The sequence below is a fragment of the Acanthochromis polyacanthus genome, chromosome 1, assembly GCF_021347895.1.
Source record: "Acanthochromis polyacanthus isolate Apoly-LR-REF ecotype Palm Island chromosome 1, KAUST_Apoly_ChrSc, whole genome shotgun sequence".
NCBI classification, from domain to species: domain Eukaryota; kingdom Metazoa; phylum Chordata; class Actinopteri; family Pomacentridae; genus Acanthochromis; species Acanthochromis polyacanthus.
Genome location: NC_067113.1, coordinates 55227586 through 55246064, shown reverse-complemented (window position 1 = coordinate 55246064; position 18479 = coordinate 55227586). Strand labels below are relative to the sequence as shown.

Here is an 18479-nt window from a genome sequence, read left to right as displayed (position 1 = left end):
ATAAAATTTTATTTAGTCAAAAAATTGTCAAAATTAAGCTTTTGAACAACTCATCTGCAGCATGCAGGAAAATAACCAAATCTCAGCTTAAAAATTTGATATTTTATCAACCCTACTTTATTCTCCGTGTCTTGTTTAAAAAATGCCAAAAATAAACAGTTTGGAATAACTACGTTCTGTAAAAAGCATAAATATTTTGCACTCATTGACACATGCACAAAGTATTTAATGATTCTGCAGCAACCAACAGTCACAGAACAAAAATTTAGGAATTTTTTAGCTGAACTGCAGTCAGTGTTTACACAGAGCAGATAGGAGACAAATATGGAAACAAATACAAATAGTAAATTATCTATAGTGCATGGAGCTACTATGTGTTTTTTTTGTTGTTTTTTTTTTACCAGTGTTAGTAACACCTGCTACCACTTGTAAAATGTTGTACATGTTTTCATTTTTTAAACGTTTTTGGAAATATGAATAATCAAAGAAATTCAGTGTTTCTTCTGGGTTTTTTTTTAATGATTTGTGCTATTATAACTCTTACATTGCATGTGATTAAGTTCTCTCTACTTCTAGTCATGGTTGTGCTGTTTCTTTTAAGGTGCACATTTCTTCTTGATTAGTCTTTATTTCTTCCAAAAGCACACCTGTTCAGTTGCTTATTGAATCAGCAAATCTCACCTGGAGGGCACAAAACAGAAGCCTCCAAAGTTAGAAAAGGGAAAATACCCAGCATTCCCAGCTAATTTTAGTGAATTTGTTGTTAAGTGTCATCAATAGCCACAGTTGTGACGACTAGAGTCACCATGCTGCTTTCATCATTTCCTTTTGACTTGGGCCACATTTGCTAGTCAAATCAACGTTTTTCTGGCCGAGGGAGGAGGGTAATTAGTATCGTGGTGTTTTGCATAGACCCACTCCACCTACAGAGAGATGAAGGCTGATCCTCGTCTCTTTCTCCGCCTCGTGCTGCAACAGTTGTCTCATTAGATACCAAGAAGCTGCATCCAATGTATAAATCTTTTGTCTAAAAGTGGACAGTGCTTGAAATTTGACCTTTGACCTTTCGTCTGTGGTCAGCAGCCAGCCGAGCGTCGAGGTCCACAGGGAAGAAGAGAAGAAAGGAGACGACGGGGACTCGAGTGCAGGCGATATGAGGCGCTCTAAGGTTAGTAGCAGATGAGGAAGTTTTTAATGCGTGAAGGAATGCAGTTTCCTCTATTTTCTGCTTCCCCTTCCTCATTTCAACACTCTCTACCTTTCTGTTTGTGCATTATAGCTGACTAAAAGTGGGTGTGTTATGAAGGAAGGTGGGAGAGGACAGGAGGGAGTCCTCGGCCTGGGGAACGATTATAAAATTAAGAGAAACACTAGAAAATGTGGCCTTAATCCACATTAGTGTTCAAGCCAATCACATGAGGACTAACTACTGCTAAATACTTCAGTTTGCTCATCAAGGTTACAGTTAAAGTGCTTTTGATTTGGTGAGTTGACTTCAGGTTTCCTAACAATTCAACATAATGCTTTATTAAATGCTACAAAAATATAAACTGTTACATAAATTTGAGTAGGGATAGAGTTAATCCGTATTTTTGGTACTATTTACTGTATTTGGCTATTTTGTTGATTAAATTAAGAAAAATTACTTTAAAAGTGACATCACAAGTGAGCAAATGTCAGCAGTTTTCTACCCATTAGTTAATCTTAACAGTGTTTTTCCTGTGTCTGATCCAGTTAATCTATAGAATATGGTTATCTTATGCTAATTATGTCTGTGTTTGAACCAAAAGTTTTTTGTTTGTTTTTCTGGCTGTGTTGTGATGCTGTTTCACCTCAGTTAGCTTTGCATCCTGCTGCCATATCGATCTTATTTAGTCTCTACCACAGTAGTTCAGAAGTTTAACAGATGTTTTTGTAATGATTAGGAAGCAACTCCTGACTTTCATTTGAAAGAGCAGAGTGCTACATAAGAGACCTTTTATTTGGATATATTCAAATAGTAGTTTTACTTGTAAATTAGGTAATTTACATTTTATCCATACATATGCTGGCACTGAGCAGTATAGACAAAATCAATCATATTATTTATCCCAAATTATCACACTGAAAGGATTTGTGCTTTTACTATATTTATCACTATCCAACTATTAAATATTTGTCTTTTGAAATATTTAGCCTAAATTATAGCATTATTGCTGTTTTTACAATATTTGCAAATAGTACATTATTAACATTTTTGTTGTTTTGCCTCAAATTATCAAACTATAAATATTTGGAATTTTTTTGCAATATTTATCCCAAATTATCATTCAGTTAATATTTTCACTACATTTATCCCAAATTAGGACACTATTATTTTTACAGTATGTTTCCAAAATCAGTAAACTGTTAATATTTGTATTTTTAAAATATTTTGACAATATTTATGCTAAAATGTTGCACTATTAATATTTGTATGTTTGCATTATTTTCCCAAAATTATTGCACTACTGATATTGCTTGCAATATTTATGTCACTATTTTAAATATATTCCTGAAAGTTGCACTATTAATTTTTTTTTTTTTTACAAAATTCCAAAATATTGCCCTATCAATATTTGTACTTTTTGCAATATTTATCCCGAATTTTTGCCTCGTCAATATGGTCACATTATTTATCCCAAAGTAGTATACTGGTTATATTTTTACTGTAGTCTTTGAAAATCATTGCGCAATTAATAGATTTCCTATATTTTTTGCTGTTTATCCCAAACTATAGCACTATTATTAATTGAAGATGTGTAATACTTACCCAAAAGTATTGCACTAATAACATATTTTACAATTTCTATCCCTTGATCTTGCTCTATAGACAATTTTTTATTTCCTGAAAGTTGCACCATTAATATTTTTAAAATATTCATCCTGAATTAGTGTGTGGTTTTGATTTCTCTAGTATTTAATCCCAAAATATTGCTCTGTAAATATTTATATTATTTCAGTATTTACCCTAAGTTATCACCTCGTTAATATTTTCACTATATTCATCCCAAGTTAATGCTTTAATATTTTTGCAGTATTTTTCCAAAATTAGTACATGTTACTTGTATTTTTACTATATTTATGCTATATTTATCCCCAAATATCGTGATATTATTTGCTGCATTTACCCAAAATGATTGCACTATTATTTCTGCAATATTTATTCCAAATTGGCTATTAGCATTTTAAAGTATTTTTCCTGAAAGTTGCAGCATTAATATTTTTACAACATTCATCCTTAAATATTGCACAATTTTTACTTTTACAGTACTCTTCTCCAAAATATTGACCTATTAATATTTGTATTTTTGCAAATAATTTTGTCTTGTATTTTTGCCCTATAGATTTTTTTAGTGTTGATTCTGAATTATTTCACTATTGATATTTGTAGTTGCTGATATTGTCCCACGTTATTGATCTGTTAATATTTGTACAATATTTATCCTGAAATATCGTTCTGTTGTAAGTTGTGTTAAATGTGCTTCACAATAGAAAATTTTTGACAGTGCAAACTCATGTTCAGTCCAGTGAAGCTAATGTGGATCATGTATTTTACACTCTCATGTTTAAAAAAACTTACTGACACATATAGTTCTCATGCGGTTTATTGCCGGTGTCCTATAGAAATCTGACCCCATGGAAATTTGACCCCCGGGTCACTTTTCTGTATACAGCCATGGCCATAAGTTTGAACACAAGTACCATGACGCTTGTGAATCTTAGAAAATACCACAAAATTGTCACTTACCAGTCATAGCCATCAACCAAAATGAAATACAGATATTTCCAGTGCATAAATTTGATGTTTGACAGCAAATATTGACATTGGAATATTAACTGCAAATTGTTGCACAAATTTTGTCATTGACTGACGAAAGTTTTTCATATACCATTTGCTGTCAAACATCAAATTTATGCACTGGAAATATCTGTATTTCATTTCGGTTGATGGCTATGACTGGTATTTATATTGTAAGTGACAATTTTGTGGTATTTTCTAAGATTCACAAGTGTCATGGTACTTGTGTCCAAACTTATGGCCATGGCTGCAGAATTCTGACCCGCGGGTCACTTTTCTAGTATAGAAAACTGACCCGCCCCATAGAATTGTGACCCCCTATATGAAATTTTAAATTTTGCTAATAAAAATGTTCTGCAATACTTATTAGAAAAAACATCTTTTCACCATCATAGCCTATAATTTGCGTATTACGTACTATGTATTATGCTAGTTATGTGTGATGTTTTGTAACCTAGGTCACTTTTCCATGCTATAGCATTTTGACTCCACTATGTATTATGCTAGTTATATGTGATGTTTTGTAACCCAGGTCACCTTTCCATGCTATAGAATATTGACCCCACTATGTATTATGCTAGTTATTTATTATTTTCAATAATGTGTTGTAAAGCTTTCATCCAGTCTCTCTTATATGCTATAAAGTATTGGCCCTCATGAGTTTTCCTATAATCTTATATATTATTATGGGCAGCTGTGGCTCAGGTGGTAGAGCAGGTTGGTGGTTCGATTCCCGCTCCCGCCTAGTCATGTGTCATGTATGTTGTGTCCTTGGGCAAGACACACTGGTGCTCTCACACCGGTGTGTGAATGTTGGTGGTGGTCAGATTGGCAGCCATGTTTCCGTCATTCTGCCCCAGGGCAGCTGTGGCTACAAATGTAGCTTACCAGCAGAGTGAGAATGTGTGAGTGAATGAATAATGGATTCATTGTAAAGCGCTTTGGGTGTCTTGAAAAGCGCTATATAAATACATAGCCATTATTATTATTATTATTGTATATAATTATTATTGCAGTATTGAAAAATATCATGTATTTGTAAAACACAATAATATTATTTTAATTTTCATGTGTTTAAATATTTTTTTTTTACAGAATAATTGGGAGTGGGTCACTTTTCCATGTGGGTCAATTTTCTATCTGACACCGGTATTTTTCAAAACAAAATGATAAATGCTTGTCATGACTAATTATATCTTACATTTTTATTATTTATTCAGTTTCAGGTGGTGATTATTTTTCTTTAGTGATTCTGCAGGAATTAAAATCAAAATTGTTGTTTGCTGCTTTATGATTTAGCAACAACAAAAGTCTGTAGTAGAAATTAACAATATTTTTTGAGCGGCTTGTTGAATCAGATCAATAAACATAATGTGTCAGATACAAATAAAAAGCGGTTAATAAAATCTTTTAAGCGTTTATAGAGTCAGCTTAGCAGCTACCACTTCTGCTTTGGATGAAAAATGGCATTGAAGTCTCTTTTTTTTTTAAAAAGCACGACTATTTTGAGTCGTGTCAAAACAGATATGTGCACTCATTACACAATATCCCGTTGCACTGCTCTGTGCTCTCACCTTGCTCCATTGTGTGTGTGTGTTCACATGGCTGAGTGTGCACGCAGTCCGCCTCCACTACTTAGCACTGTGCCAGTGTTAACTGAGCACACACTTCTCAGCAACACACACACTTGTAGAGCTGCAGAGCTCTCCATGTGGCTCCATATTATATAAGGAATCATCCCAATCTTCCTCTTGCACACTCTGTAGAGCTTAGATTTCATTTCACTGCCATGGGACAGGTACGCTACATGCATACAGACATACGTGCTTCTTCTAATGGTGTCCTGTGATGCAGGAAAAGGCCTCCTATGTTCTTCTTTAACCCCCTCTGTTTACTTTTGTCCATCTCAGAGCTTAAGCCAGGACCATTCGGCAGACAGATCAGCAGCTGAGGACAGGTGAGTGTGCAGCATCTCATAAAACGGGCGTAAAATCTACTAATGGTAGAGAGTTAAAGGTTTGCTTTCTGTGCGTGCTGTCGTATTTGCGTAAAGTAAAAAATATGTATTTTCCAGCACGAGTCTGCTGCCTGTGCTGGTGGAAGAGGAGGAAAGCGTGCAGGACGGTGCAGCTGCAGTCAGCATGGCCGGTAAAATGAAAAGCTCTTAAAATCTGTGTGCCACGGCTGTTTGTTTATGCCTTTTTACATCCATGTGCAACTTTACCCACCCACTCACCAACTCTCCATTTCAGGGCTCACCAGCAGTGGGCCGACCACCCTCTCAGACAGCAGCTCAGGATTCGTGCAGGCCAACCAATTGGGAGGCAACGTGGGCGGCGTGACCTCCGACCCCAAACATTCGGAGGTTAGCGAAGCCAAAAAGGAGTCCCTCCTTCGTGTCAAAAATAAGAGGGAACTGGTAAGATCTGTAGTGCTACTTCCTTGTGGTTAATTCACCATAAATATGCCTCATTATTGTTCAAGTCAGTAGTTGATTTTTGCTTTTTTACTGCTTTCAAAACCAACATTTATTGCAAATTTAAGTTTTAATTCAGGGTGTGTTTGTAGGTATATTATCATATGTTTTTGCTGTTTTTTTACACTTTGGTTTATCCTGGATATGATAAAGAATCTGAGTAGGTGTGATGAAACGGCAGGATTAAATGGAGATGCTGCCAGCAAGATTACGTTTCTTTGTCAGTGATGACACTGTGCCAATGGTGTCTCGTAACCTGAAGAGAAATGTTGTCTTTCCAGCTATGTGAGTGTGTGACCATGTAAGCGAAGGAAAAGAGAGCGAGGGAGGAAACAAGAGTGCATAGTTGATTTTAGCTCCACTCAGGATCAGATCATTTGCAATCAAGAGGCGAGACTAAACTGCCTGCTGCTTTAAATCTTCATTATTCGATTCCCCTTCATTATGTAAAGACTGGACAGTGAAGAGCAGTGAAGGAGTGAATAATAGGATGTTAAGGGGAATGTGAGAATGGATGGAGCAGATTTAAATGTAGAGCAGGAGGAGGAAGAGACTGTAATATTTGTGCGGACTTTGCAGGAGTTGTCGCGCAGCATGGAGGCCATCGAGGAGCACAAGGTTCAGGAGGACCAAAGTGAAACCAGCAAGGCCAGTGAGAAGGAATGTATGTGCAATATATGTTCATTGTGCACTCAGTATAAGCAAATATAACAGGATGAAATGGTTGTATATTTACTGTAAAACTCTCTTCTCTGTATGATTTACCTGCTTTCCCTCCAGCTGAGATGTCGGTCATCTCTGACAATGGCGACAACTTAAAGGAGGATAGAAACAGGTACAGCAGCAACTGATCATCGCAACACAACTTACACCCATAATTAATAATAATTTGTTACTTGCTTACTTCTGATTGTCTCTTGTCTTGTCTGCAGCCTTTCACCCAGTGACAAGGAAATTGAGGTATGTACAGCACCAGATATGTGTTCTGTAAAGCGATGATGTGTTTAGACAAGTCTTTATATTGCTTTGTATTAAAAACTGCAGAATGTTGAGAATTTCACGCACTTGAAATCAGTTATACTGGACACACACAGTGCATAATGCACCAGGAAGTCGGGCTTTTCAAAGATCATTCGAAATTAATGGATTTCTAGGTTAACCCTTTGAACCACAAAACCTACCAGGGGGTTTAATAAACAAGCCACGTTTTCCAAATCACTAAAATTAGACCATTTGTCATAGCCAGAAAACCACAAACTAGTCATCCACCATGTGATCTTCCATTAGCAAAGAGATCCAAATATAAGCATACCTCCGTGACATTTTATCGAAATCGCAAAATTCTACAATTCCTCTAAATAAGCCATTTACATGAGCCAGATTCTGTGTAACAGAAAAAAAAATCTGTGCCAATCGTGCTGCTGTAGAACCATTAGGAAATCAGCTGTGACTAACAATCACCTGAAAAATATTCAGGAGTTTTCTGTCTGAACTGCAGGCTGTGTTTACAAGGAGACAAGCATGGAAACAAATTAAAAATGTATTTAGTAACATAAATGCAGCTTGTGTTTTTTCCACTGTCAGTAGCACCTGTGGACACTTGACACTATTTCGTACATGTCAGTTATAGGTTTTTCCAATTTTTGCAAAGTAAATCATTGAAGAAATTCATCTGTGTTTTTCTTTTTTTGATTTATTTCATTATAACTTTATTAGACTGGCAAAAGGTATGTCTGAGTTCTCTCTACTTCAAGCCCTAGATGTGCTGTTTCCATAGAACTGCATGACTTTATTTAACTGCCTTTTCAACCAGCACAGTAAGCTCTCTTTTAATAAGAGAAAACTTATGGACATCAAACAAGGAAATCTTTATCGTGTCTGCAGCTGGTACTATATACTAATAATGCTTTTGTCTAGCTATGATTGACAAAACATCATGAACACTAAAATAAAGCATATCTCTTTTGCAGGCGGAGTTCCAGCGTCTGGCTCTGGGGTTCAAGTGCGACATGTTCACTCTGGAAAAGAGGCTCCGACTGGAGGAAAGATCACGAGACCTAGCTGAGGAGAACGTTCGCAGAGAAGTGTCCAGCTGTCAGGGATTACTGCAGGTCTGTTCAGCTTCACGAGCTTGAATAAAATATTCTTTTATAATTGCAAAAAATACACCATTTATCAAACGATAAAAACAGGATGAATCATCAGATTTTCAGCTTTGCAATAATCCTCATACCTCTGTTCATGTATGACTTTCAGTTTCTTCAGGAAAACTGAACAAATCTAAGCTTAAAATCCTGGCATTTTATCATCTTTTTCCTAAGACAATTCTGTCAAACAAGCAAAACATTTTGTGCTCCTCTGCAAAACTGGGAAGCCATTAGTAACTCACCAAAAATAAACCATTTGCCTTAACCCAGTCCTGTAAAAATCTAAAAATTCTGCGCTCCTCGCAGCCAAAAAATCATGACTGACTCACAGATGTGACCAACAGCCATGTGACTAATAAAAAAAAATCAGGAATTTCGCCTTTAACTGGACTGAACTGCAGGCAGTGTTTACACAGAACACATATGAGACGATATAGAAACAAATTAAAAATGGAAGTAGTAAAATACACAGATTTGTGCTGTTTCAGCCAACAATTATGCAAGACATTTACAGACAAAGGAAAGGTTCAAAAGATGTGTGGCTATGAAACCACAGTAAATGTAGTAAATATTTGTTGCACAGTATGTTGTAACACAGACATGCTGCTTGAAATGGCAAGAGTTTTGCAATAAATTGTGTAATTACTTGCTGACCTCAATAAATGAGCTGCATTTTTGTAAACATAATAATGTAATAGAATGAGTAGAGGAAAAATCCTGCACCATGTATTTTTTTCTGCAGCTTCCCTTTGATGAAGAGAGATAGAAAATGTTCACAATAACTGTAGAAATAAGAGCTTTCTTCTCTCTTTGGTTCCTTTTTCCTCTCAGGCTCTGATTCCTCTGTGTGAGGACGACAACCAATCCATGGAGATCATCCAGAGGCTCCAGAAGAACCTGGATATTCTCATCCAGTCCATGACCAGAGTGTCCAGTCGCTCTGAGATGCTGGGAGCTATTCACCAGGTCAGCTGAGGACTGACCAAAACTATTTTATCTCTAGCTGTGAGAACAACAGAGCGAACTGTAATGTTGTGTTTGGGAATCACAGGAGAGTCGAATCGGGAAAGCGGTGGAGGTGATGATCCAACATGTGGAGAACCTGAGGAGGATGTACACCAAAGAACACGCCGAGCTTCTGGAGCTGAGAGAGACACTGATGCAGAACGAGAGGTCATTTGGATCTCAAACAGAAAGAGGTTAGTCACAGACACTCAACATCTGTCCAGATGCACCATTTCGTGTTATAAGGCTATTGGGGCGGCATAGCTCGGTGGGTAGAGTGGCCGTCTCGCAACCAGAGGGTTGTGGTTCGATCCCCCGGTCCGTCGTGCTCATGTCGAGGTGTCCCTGAGCAAGACATCTAACCCCTAATTGCTCCAGGGGCGCTGTACCACGGCTGACCCTGCGCTCTAACCCCCCAGATGGGGGCATATGCGAAAATCAGAATTTCCCCTCGTGGGATTAATAAGAGAGATAAAAAAAAAAATTTTAAATTCAATTATTCATTTTGCACCTATATTCAGTATTATTCATTTGACGGTTGATATATTGAATACCAAATACTTACTGGACCTTGAAATGCATAATTTATTAACCTTATGAACCTCAAAGCCCACCGACAGGTTTAAAAGGCTGTTATCCTTCGAAAAATCACCAGAATTACACCATTTTATAGAGCTTGAAACTATCAAAGGTAAATCATCCTTGAACAAATCATGCAACCAAATCTAAAGCCTAAAATTGTGATATTTCAGCAAAATATTCTACATGTTTTATTCTACACGTTTCATTTTAAAATCACCCAAAATAAACAATTTGCACCAACTAGATTCTGTAGAAAACAAGATTCTGCACTTTTTGCTGGAACTATGAAGCTATTAGTGACTCAGCTGTGACAGTCGTGACAAAAATTCAGGAACTTTTCAGCTGCAGGCAATGTTTGTACAGAGCAGATACAAATATGAACATAAAAGAATATATAAAAAAAGTAGTGCATATCTATAACATGCAGTCATAATTTTTTCTACTCTCTCTTGCTAACATCTGTGGGCACTTGAAAGAATATAACACATACTGATTCCATTTTTTTAAATTTTTTTTAACATTTTTGTGGAACAAATAATGAAAAAGTTTAACTTAGTTTTTCTTAAAAATGTCTTATAAATGTGTCAAACTGCACAAAAGCCATTTCTGAGTTCTCTCTGCTTCTAGTTATGGTTGTGCTGTTTCCAGAGAGGTGCAGGACTCTATGCTGCAGTGAAACATGAGCCCACAGTGACAAAAAAGGAACAAATAAATGCTGAGAAATTGTTTGGAGTTAAGTGGGTAAAGTCATTAACTGCTTAGGTTTCTGTAGCTGTGATCACAGATTACACTGTGAACAAATAAAATACAGACTCAGTATTCATTATTATCCCATGTTATGGAACTGCATGCATGTGTTTGCTGTATATACAAAGTCTGTGAGTAAAATGTGATTAATATTGTAAACACAAAATGACTAATGCTTTCCTCGTTCCAGATGATTTCCGTGGTAAGAAACAGTCATCACAGTACTACAAGGTGGGTTGTATTATTATTACATCACTCTCTATTATGCAAGATTTATTTTGAATATATGTGTTAATAATGTAAATATGTATGTGTTTGTTTCCTCCATGGACGCCCTCACAGTCAACATCCCGGCGGGTCAGCATAGCAGCAATTCCTCGTGGAGGCAACATGCACTTTGACATGGTGGGAACCAACTTTAAACTCATCGGTCACGTCACATTGTAGCATTAAGTTGTCATTTTAAAGGACAACAACCACAGCTCTGATTAGTGGTACTGTGGATCGTTTTATACGTCCTGATTACTATTTTTATTTTTTATTTTTGTCTATTTGGAAATCACAAGTGTATTCAGTATCTAACTTGTGTGTCAGTGATCACAGATGTATTAATTTTTGTTGTATTTAGTTTCTACTTTGGGGTATTTTCAGTAGTGTTTCTATCGTATTTGTTTTACAATAGTTCATAAGAGGAAGTAGCATCACCATCTGGCAACGTAGAACAATGTGATTACTAAAAGGTGACACTATTTTCAATTACTTTACGTTATTATGATGTTGCAAAACAGTTTACACTCCTCTTGGTTACTTTATCTTTGCAAAAAGTGTAGATTTCTGTCAAATTTTAAAAATATGACTTGAAACTTTCAGTTAAAAAATGATTAATTACAAGACATCCCCTGTCGCTTTCTGTTCACTTTTATTCTTCACTGCTTTTTTGTTTTTACTAAACTGTGTACACCATCAAAGCAGTGTGAAACCATGAAATCTGTCAGATTGTGGTTAAACTAAATGTTAAATGTCAAACCACAGTGAGTCTCAATATGTAGAAAACAGGACAGATTCAACCCCCTGAGCCACAAATCTGCTGGTAGGTTGGAAAGACATGTTGTCTTTTTAGAATTATGCCAAAATGACACAATTCATATATGAGAAACTTTAAAAACTCGGGCTTTTCAACTTAATAGTTCTTCAACTACTAATCAGTGATGTGCTGTTACTCGAGAAAACTTAACCAAATCTAAGCTTAAACTCCTGAAAATTCATGAAAATCACTTTGTTCTATATGTTGTGGTTATAATTTGCCAAGAATAAGTGATTTGCTCTCAACAGATTCTGTAATGAACAAAAAAATGGGAAGAAATTAGAGACTTGGCTTCAAGAAACAGTCACTTGACAAAGATTTAGGGATTTTTCATCTGAACTGCAGGCAGTGTTTACACAGAGCAGAGAGAAGACATGGAAGGGAAATGATTTGTAGTTTGTTGAGCTACCATTTTTGTCAGTGTTGGTAAAACTTGTTGGCAGTTGAGAAAAGTTGTGTTGTGATTTAAGGTAAAATAAATAATCAAAGAAATTCATTTCTTACTCATTATGGCATTGTAAGTGTGTAATACTGCACAAAATACATTTCTCTCTACTTCTAGTCATGGTTGTTGTAGGTAGGATTTCATATTACAGTGAAAAAAAAGAGCCTTCAGTGAATAAATTGCTCATAAACAAGGTCAAGGATGATCAAGGTTTGTAGAATTATGCATCAAAACAAGTAAACAAGATTCTAGTCAGAGTTGAGCGATAATTTGTATAAAACGTGGTTTGTGCTTTAAGTTGTGCAAACATGCATTTTTGCTGACATCATTATTACTCAAATTATTTGTTTTTTTCCCCAACACAGTCTAAAACACAAGACGGCTCAGAGGCTGAAACAGAGAGGCTGACCAGGCGATCCCCGTGGTAGGTATTTTATGTGTGTATATATATGTATATATACACACATATTTGTGTTTTACATGTACTAATTTTAAGATTATTAGATACCAACAGTATTTAGTCCACATGTAAAGGGTGTTATAGTTTAATTAAAGGCTGTTTCAGTGACTCTGCATTTGAAATGCACCGTTGCTTCCAACATGTGGGTTGTTTTATTCAAGCTGTCCAGGCTTGTTGTACAAAGACTTGAGGGTTCTTCTTGTTGTTGTTATGCCCTATGTGATAATGGTGGTTTGCAGGAATGTGGCAGGGAAGAGCACAGCGCGTCCCCCACTAAAACGCTTTGTTAGCTCTGCGGCATGGGTTGACACTGAAGAGCCCTCTCTGATGATGAAGGGGTAAGACATGCCAAGGAGACGGAAACCATGCTGGCTGCGTCACACAAGTCCTGCACAGTGGACTCTGATGCATAAAGATGGCTGCTTTCAGGTGTAATATCATCACTGTCTGTCACACAGTGCATCTAATGGTCACTGGAGAATATAGGAATCTGTTAAAGTTGCAACAAACTTGTACATTTTATAGTATCAAATTGAAGATTCCTGCAGATATGCACCTTCTTGGAAGAAATGCATGTCCCATTTTTTTTAAAAATTTCATTCCAGTTAGTGTCAGGTAATCCCCACTTAGTAGAGTGTACTGTAAAGAAGCACTGACAGGATGTGCAGATATTTGTGGAGACATGCAAACCAAAGGGTGACATTAGTTGATATAAAAAGAGGAAAAATCAGCGATGACGACACCTAAATACATGGCCGCCATCTTTCATGCATCTGGTCCATCTACCTTTGCATGGAAAAGTGTTTGTTAGATGTTTCCTTTTTTTTTTTTTTTTTAAATCAAACACATTTTTGCTGTGTCTTTGGAAAAAATGTAAAGTAGTGGGTGCTGTGGACTTTTTTTAATTCAATGGCACTGTGTGTTTTCATGTTTGGACAGCAAAAGTTTGGTGAGCCAAAATGATAGCTTATGTGCTGAAAAATGAAGCACTTTTAACCCTCTGAACCCCAAAGCATGTTTTAAAAACATGTTCTCTTTTTAAAAATAATTGCCAAAATTATGCTTTTTATCAGAGCTAGAATCTTTAAAGCCAGAAAAAACCGTCAGATGTTCAACTTTCCAGTAATCCTTGAACTACATCATCTATGACGTGCCATTGTGTTGCTCACCTTAAAAAAGGGGATACTTACAAAATCACTTAATTCTACTTGTTTCATTTAAAATTTCACCAAAAATAAACATTTTTACAATAACTAGATTGTGTATATATAAAAATGAAATTCTTAATTCAAGTATCTGTTGTATGTTGCGCCAACATCTTTTATTTCAGCATTGGTAACACCTGTGGGCACATAAAAGAAATGTTTCTGTAAACTAAATAATCAAAGAAATTGAATGTTTCTTTTTCTATGATTTGTGGTACTTTTAACTATCATAGTGTACAAAAGACATTTTGAGTTCTTTCTGCTTCTAGTCATGGTTGTTCAATTTCCATCGAGGTGTGGGACTATTGCAGTGAAAAATGAGCCCACAGCAAGTAAAAATGTGACAGGAGCAAAAAAAGTGGTTCAGAGGGTTAATTCTCTAATATCTGAAAGGTTGTGAAAGTTGCTTTGTGGCTTCGTGCTATAATATTGGAGCGTGTAGTTTGCGTTGCTGGGAGTGCATTGTTATATTGCAAAAAATAAACAGGATTTCAAACATGATCTAAAAAAAACTGTGTTCAGCAGGTGAATGTAAATCAGCGACCACTTCAGGGGTGTCTGCATCTGCCTGCTTATGTTAAATGCATATGCATGATGCTGTATGTGCATCTGTGCATGGGCGCACAAAATGTGGTTATGTTGCTGATGCCTGTCCGTGAATGTGAACTGTGCGTTTGTGAATGCCTGACCCATGCATGCCCACAGGACGGCCTGCAACAACACAGACTGCCAGTCGGAGGACGAGCAGAAGGAGGAGTCAGAGGCAGAGAGGAGGAGGTCCAGTCTCAGTGAGCTGGGCAGCAAACTCACCTCCCTCATTCTGCCCCTTAAGACGTTAGTCCAACCAAATACCCACCGCTAGACTTCTGTTGCGCCACTGTCCGAAGAGTTGATCACTTGGCTGCACCAGGGGTTCCATTAGTTGTAACTCTACTGCTTTCTCACATCATCTGTGGCACTAAATAGTCATTCATTTGTAGTTTAGAGATTACACTGAAAATGTGTGTAAAATTTTGACACCAACAACAGATAAGTCAGACTCAGAATTTTTGCCTTTTCAGAAATTGATGTCAACTGTTTGATCACCTACTGTATATTATAACAAAATTACTGTTTTTGAGTCATGATCAGGGTGGCAAACAGCAAAATTTATTAAAAACAACACCGAGTGAAGCTGTGGAACCTCCTGAGTGATGAAACTCTTCCATTACATGGGTCTGTGCTGGACTAGCCTCTTCGCTCCAGGGGCTCAGTGGCTTTTCAATCATGTTAACAGACTGTATTTTGTTTACTGAAAAAGGGCCAAAATGAAGTTTTCCTTAACCTGTTATCCGGCTTGAGATCGATGTGTGTGTGAATGTGACCAGTGATTCTACAAACTTTTGTTTTTGTTTCATGCATCAATCTCAAGTTCTGACTTGCTTGTGCAAAAAGAAAAAAAGCATCTAACTCAGTTTCATCTTTACCGGGCTTCTGTCATTTACTAACCATTTTAACGATTTAATGTGCAAATTGTTTACAATTCTTGGGCAGTTTTCTTCATTTTTGACTAAGTTTCTTGTTTTTTCCTCAACTATCCTTCCTCTTTTCCTCCCTCCACATGACTCAGGAGTCAGGATGAGCTGTTTGTAATGCTGTAAGTGTGTAGGGAGGATTCTATCTCTGTGCAGCCAAACAATAAACGCATGCAAAAGGCCTGTATTTATCGAGCAGGAGTGCCAATCAAAAGCCACTCACAACTTTGCACCGACTGCCGTAATGACTGTGAAGTGATTTGAAGCAGCACTCCTACTCTTGACGGGTTTCAGGCCAAAATTGTCAGCTGCCTTTGACTAATAAGTCGATGCTCAAATCCACCTCCATGCCAACTGCTATTAACAGCTGCTTACAGCTTTTTCATTAAGGTGATGATGTGAATGGTTCTGCACCTTGTATGAAATGGGTGGTTTAAAAAAATGCCCTTAATTGGAGCCAACTTTAAATTTCTGCTAATTTCTTGCCTGCCATTCATTGCATAAGTTACCACAAATGACGCACATATTTTAAAGTGACGATGTCCTCCGCTGATTTTCATCACGTCATTTTTGGTACCTTCACTCTCTGTTAACATTTCTCATTTTTCTCAGTGTCCATCTCTGTCCCTTTGTCTGTTTATCCTATAGTAACTTTATATTTTTGTTCTTTTAGCCCGAGCCCTTCGTCCAGCCCCACGTCCACAGACCCAGGAATGGCTCAGTCTCTGTCCCACAGTCTGACCAGCTCTCGGGCAGCGGCGGCAGCAGCAGTGGCCAGAGGAGGCAGGGGGCTGTGGCTCTGGTTGGCCATGGTGGTGGTGCTAGCAGGTACGCTACTTTTGCCGGTATTTGTGGTTTTAGGATATGTTTTTATGTTCTATTTTGTGAATATTGCAGACAAATGTCAAACTGGCAGCAGTGAAACTTGGTTTTTAAACACTGTTGCATATCTTGGGTCACTTGCATCCTAAAATAGCATTGCTTGATGTTTATCATTTATGAGAATTGTAGTTGGATACTTACTACTGATACTGATTTACCACCATTTATACCATATACCAAATAGACTAATTTCTGTATTGTTGTGTCTGGCTTTAGGCATTGTAACAGTGAGACAATGCTGCCACCATGGTGTCATACTGGAAATTACAGTATACCACAATTACGTATTCGGTGAAAATCATTTTACATTCTGCCATGAGAACACTGTTAAAGCATTGCTAAAGGGTTCAAAGTATGCTAACCTGAAGGTTCATCATTTTATTTGTGGTGTCTACTAGATGTTAATCTGCTTTAATGTAAAAAATATCTTTTTCATACTGTAAATTGCTGTAGCACCTCAATCTCTAACAGACAGTTATATTCAAAAAATAAAGAAAATCAAAGTTGAATTTAATTATGTACTTCACACAAATTGGATGCATGCAACATTTTTACCGTTGGCCACAGGTTACAAATAATGGGGAAAATGTGACTACATACTTGCATACTATAGACATTTTGCTACTTACATGTTTGTTTCCATACTTGTTTTCTATCTGCATTTCAGTTAAAAAAAAAAAAGTCCCTGGATTATTGTCATGTGACTGTTGGTACTTCACATAATTTCACAGTTGTGCAGAGGAACACAGAATTGTTAGGGTTTTTTGGGTTTTTTTTTTCAGAATCTGGTAGAGCAAATCAAACAGGATTCTTTCTGTTTTTAGTTTCTGGTCCTGATAAATGGTGTAATTTTGGCATTACTTTGCTTTTAAAGACATCAGGATTTAGTTTCAGAGGATTAAAAGCTAGTACTGTAGAGGAAAACCATGAAGATGAGTTACTAGTTGGCAAAACCACATGAATTTCACTGGTTATTGGTCACAAGTAAGCTAAGATATGCATTTAAGGGGTAAATTGGGTGAGTGTAATTTCTTGCATAGATGTTTTTCTAACTCTAGGAACAAATATTCTGTCTCTGTATTTGTTTGGCAGCTCTCCTGGCTCTGCTGGCCAGCCTGGTGATGCAGCCCGCAGTGGATGCGGCCCCCGTGGGGACGGGGGACTCCTGGATGACCATCCAGCAGCTGCTGTGGCCCTACACGGGGCTCCGTCATAACGGACAGCCCCCCGTCTAGCCCGGTTCCTGCTGGATGTTCCTCCCGCCCATTGGCCCTCTGCAGAGATTTTCTGCACACTGGGGTTAGAAATGGAAAAGAAAAGTGTGCGACTCCTGAGCAGAGGCTGTTGGGATGTTTACTGGTGCCTGAAGATTCCTAAAATGAGACTTTGCATTGGCGGCACAGGCCAGGCCTCGGGGGATCGTTAACCTGACGAAGGATTTATGCATCACATCACGTTTGCTAAACTAGTTAGTCTGTGTGTATGCATGTGTCTGTGTTTACGAGAAGCAGTTACAGGTCACAGCAGCCGCCGTCCTTCACAACGGGCTGCTCAGCTTCACGTTATGATGCTGTCAGTGCTGCTGGCAACCTTCTACCTGGATCATCGTTCAAATCAGGGTGGATCAGACATCAGAGCAGGCACTAATCATGTCACTTAATATAAGAATGATAGCACTGACAAGTCGTTTCAATGAGCTGCTCCAACTGTGCCACTCGGCTTTTTAAACACATTTCATGGATCCTGGAGACTGCCAGCCTTTTTAATGGGATTTTACATTCATTTCCTCATTGGTTGCAGAGGACATTTTATAACTTAAGTCTATAAACACTGGTAATAAAACTTTCATTTTAAGTGTTAAGCGTTTTTGAAATCTATATTTATGAGTTTGCTAATTTTGAGTGGGAAGATGTGAATGTTTATTTTTGTTAAGTTATAAATCGGCATTGTTTCAGTCTCAACACCAAAGGGTTGTTTTTGTTTTTTTTTAAATAGTTTTTCCTCTACAAGTTCTTGCTGTGGTTGTCACCATTCAACTTCATACACTTTTGTATGTCCCAAAGACGATGCGTGGATCTTTGCACAAATAAAGTAGCCAATTCTACAAGAGCA

The 18479-nt window shown here is 37.3% G+C and overlaps 1 protein-coding gene across 7 annotated transcripts in view; it reads left to right on the top strand.

Annotated features, from left to right (window-relative positions):
- The window catches only part of lrmp (lymphoid-restricted membrane protein), a 51870-nt gene extending 33394 nt beyond the window's left edge, over positions 1-18476 (top strand). For 4 of the 7 annotated variants that reach the window (XM_022217651.2, XM_051953423.1, XM_051953428.1 and 1 more), the window contains exons 23-38: positions 1081-1168; positions 5731-5777; positions 5895-5968; positions 6073-6239; positions 6876-6960; positions 7077-7131; positions 7229-7256; positions 8267-8407; positions 9275-9409; positions 9495-9642; positions 10968-11008; positions 11120-11182; positions 12672-12730; positions 14677-14805; positions 16159-16313; positions 17460-18476. In XM_022217651.2, coding sequence (XP_022073343.2) covers positions 1081-1168; positions 5731-5777; positions 5895-5968; positions 6073-6239; positions 6876-6960; positions 7077-7131; positions 7229-7256; positions 8267-8407; positions 9275-9409; positions 9495-9642; positions 10968-11008; positions 11120-11182; positions 12672-12730; positions 14677-14805; positions 16159-16313; positions 17460-17602 — 1558 coding nt within the window. In that variant the 3' untranslated portion in view covers positions 17603-18476. Of the gene's footprint in view, positions 1-1080; positions 1169-5730; positions 5778-5894; positions 5969-6072; positions 6240-6875; positions 6961-7076; positions 7132-7228; positions 7257-8266; positions 8408-9274; positions 9410-9494; positions 9643-10967; positions 11009-11119; positions 11183-12671; positions 12731-13005; positions 13105-14676; positions 14806-15580; positions 15608-16158; positions 16314-17459 lie in introns of all 7 variants that reach the window. The other 3 variants (XM_051953434.1, XM_051953435.1, XM_051953437.1) reach the window with 3 other exon arrangements.
- The last annotated feature ends 3 nt before the right edge of the window (positions 18477-18479 follow it).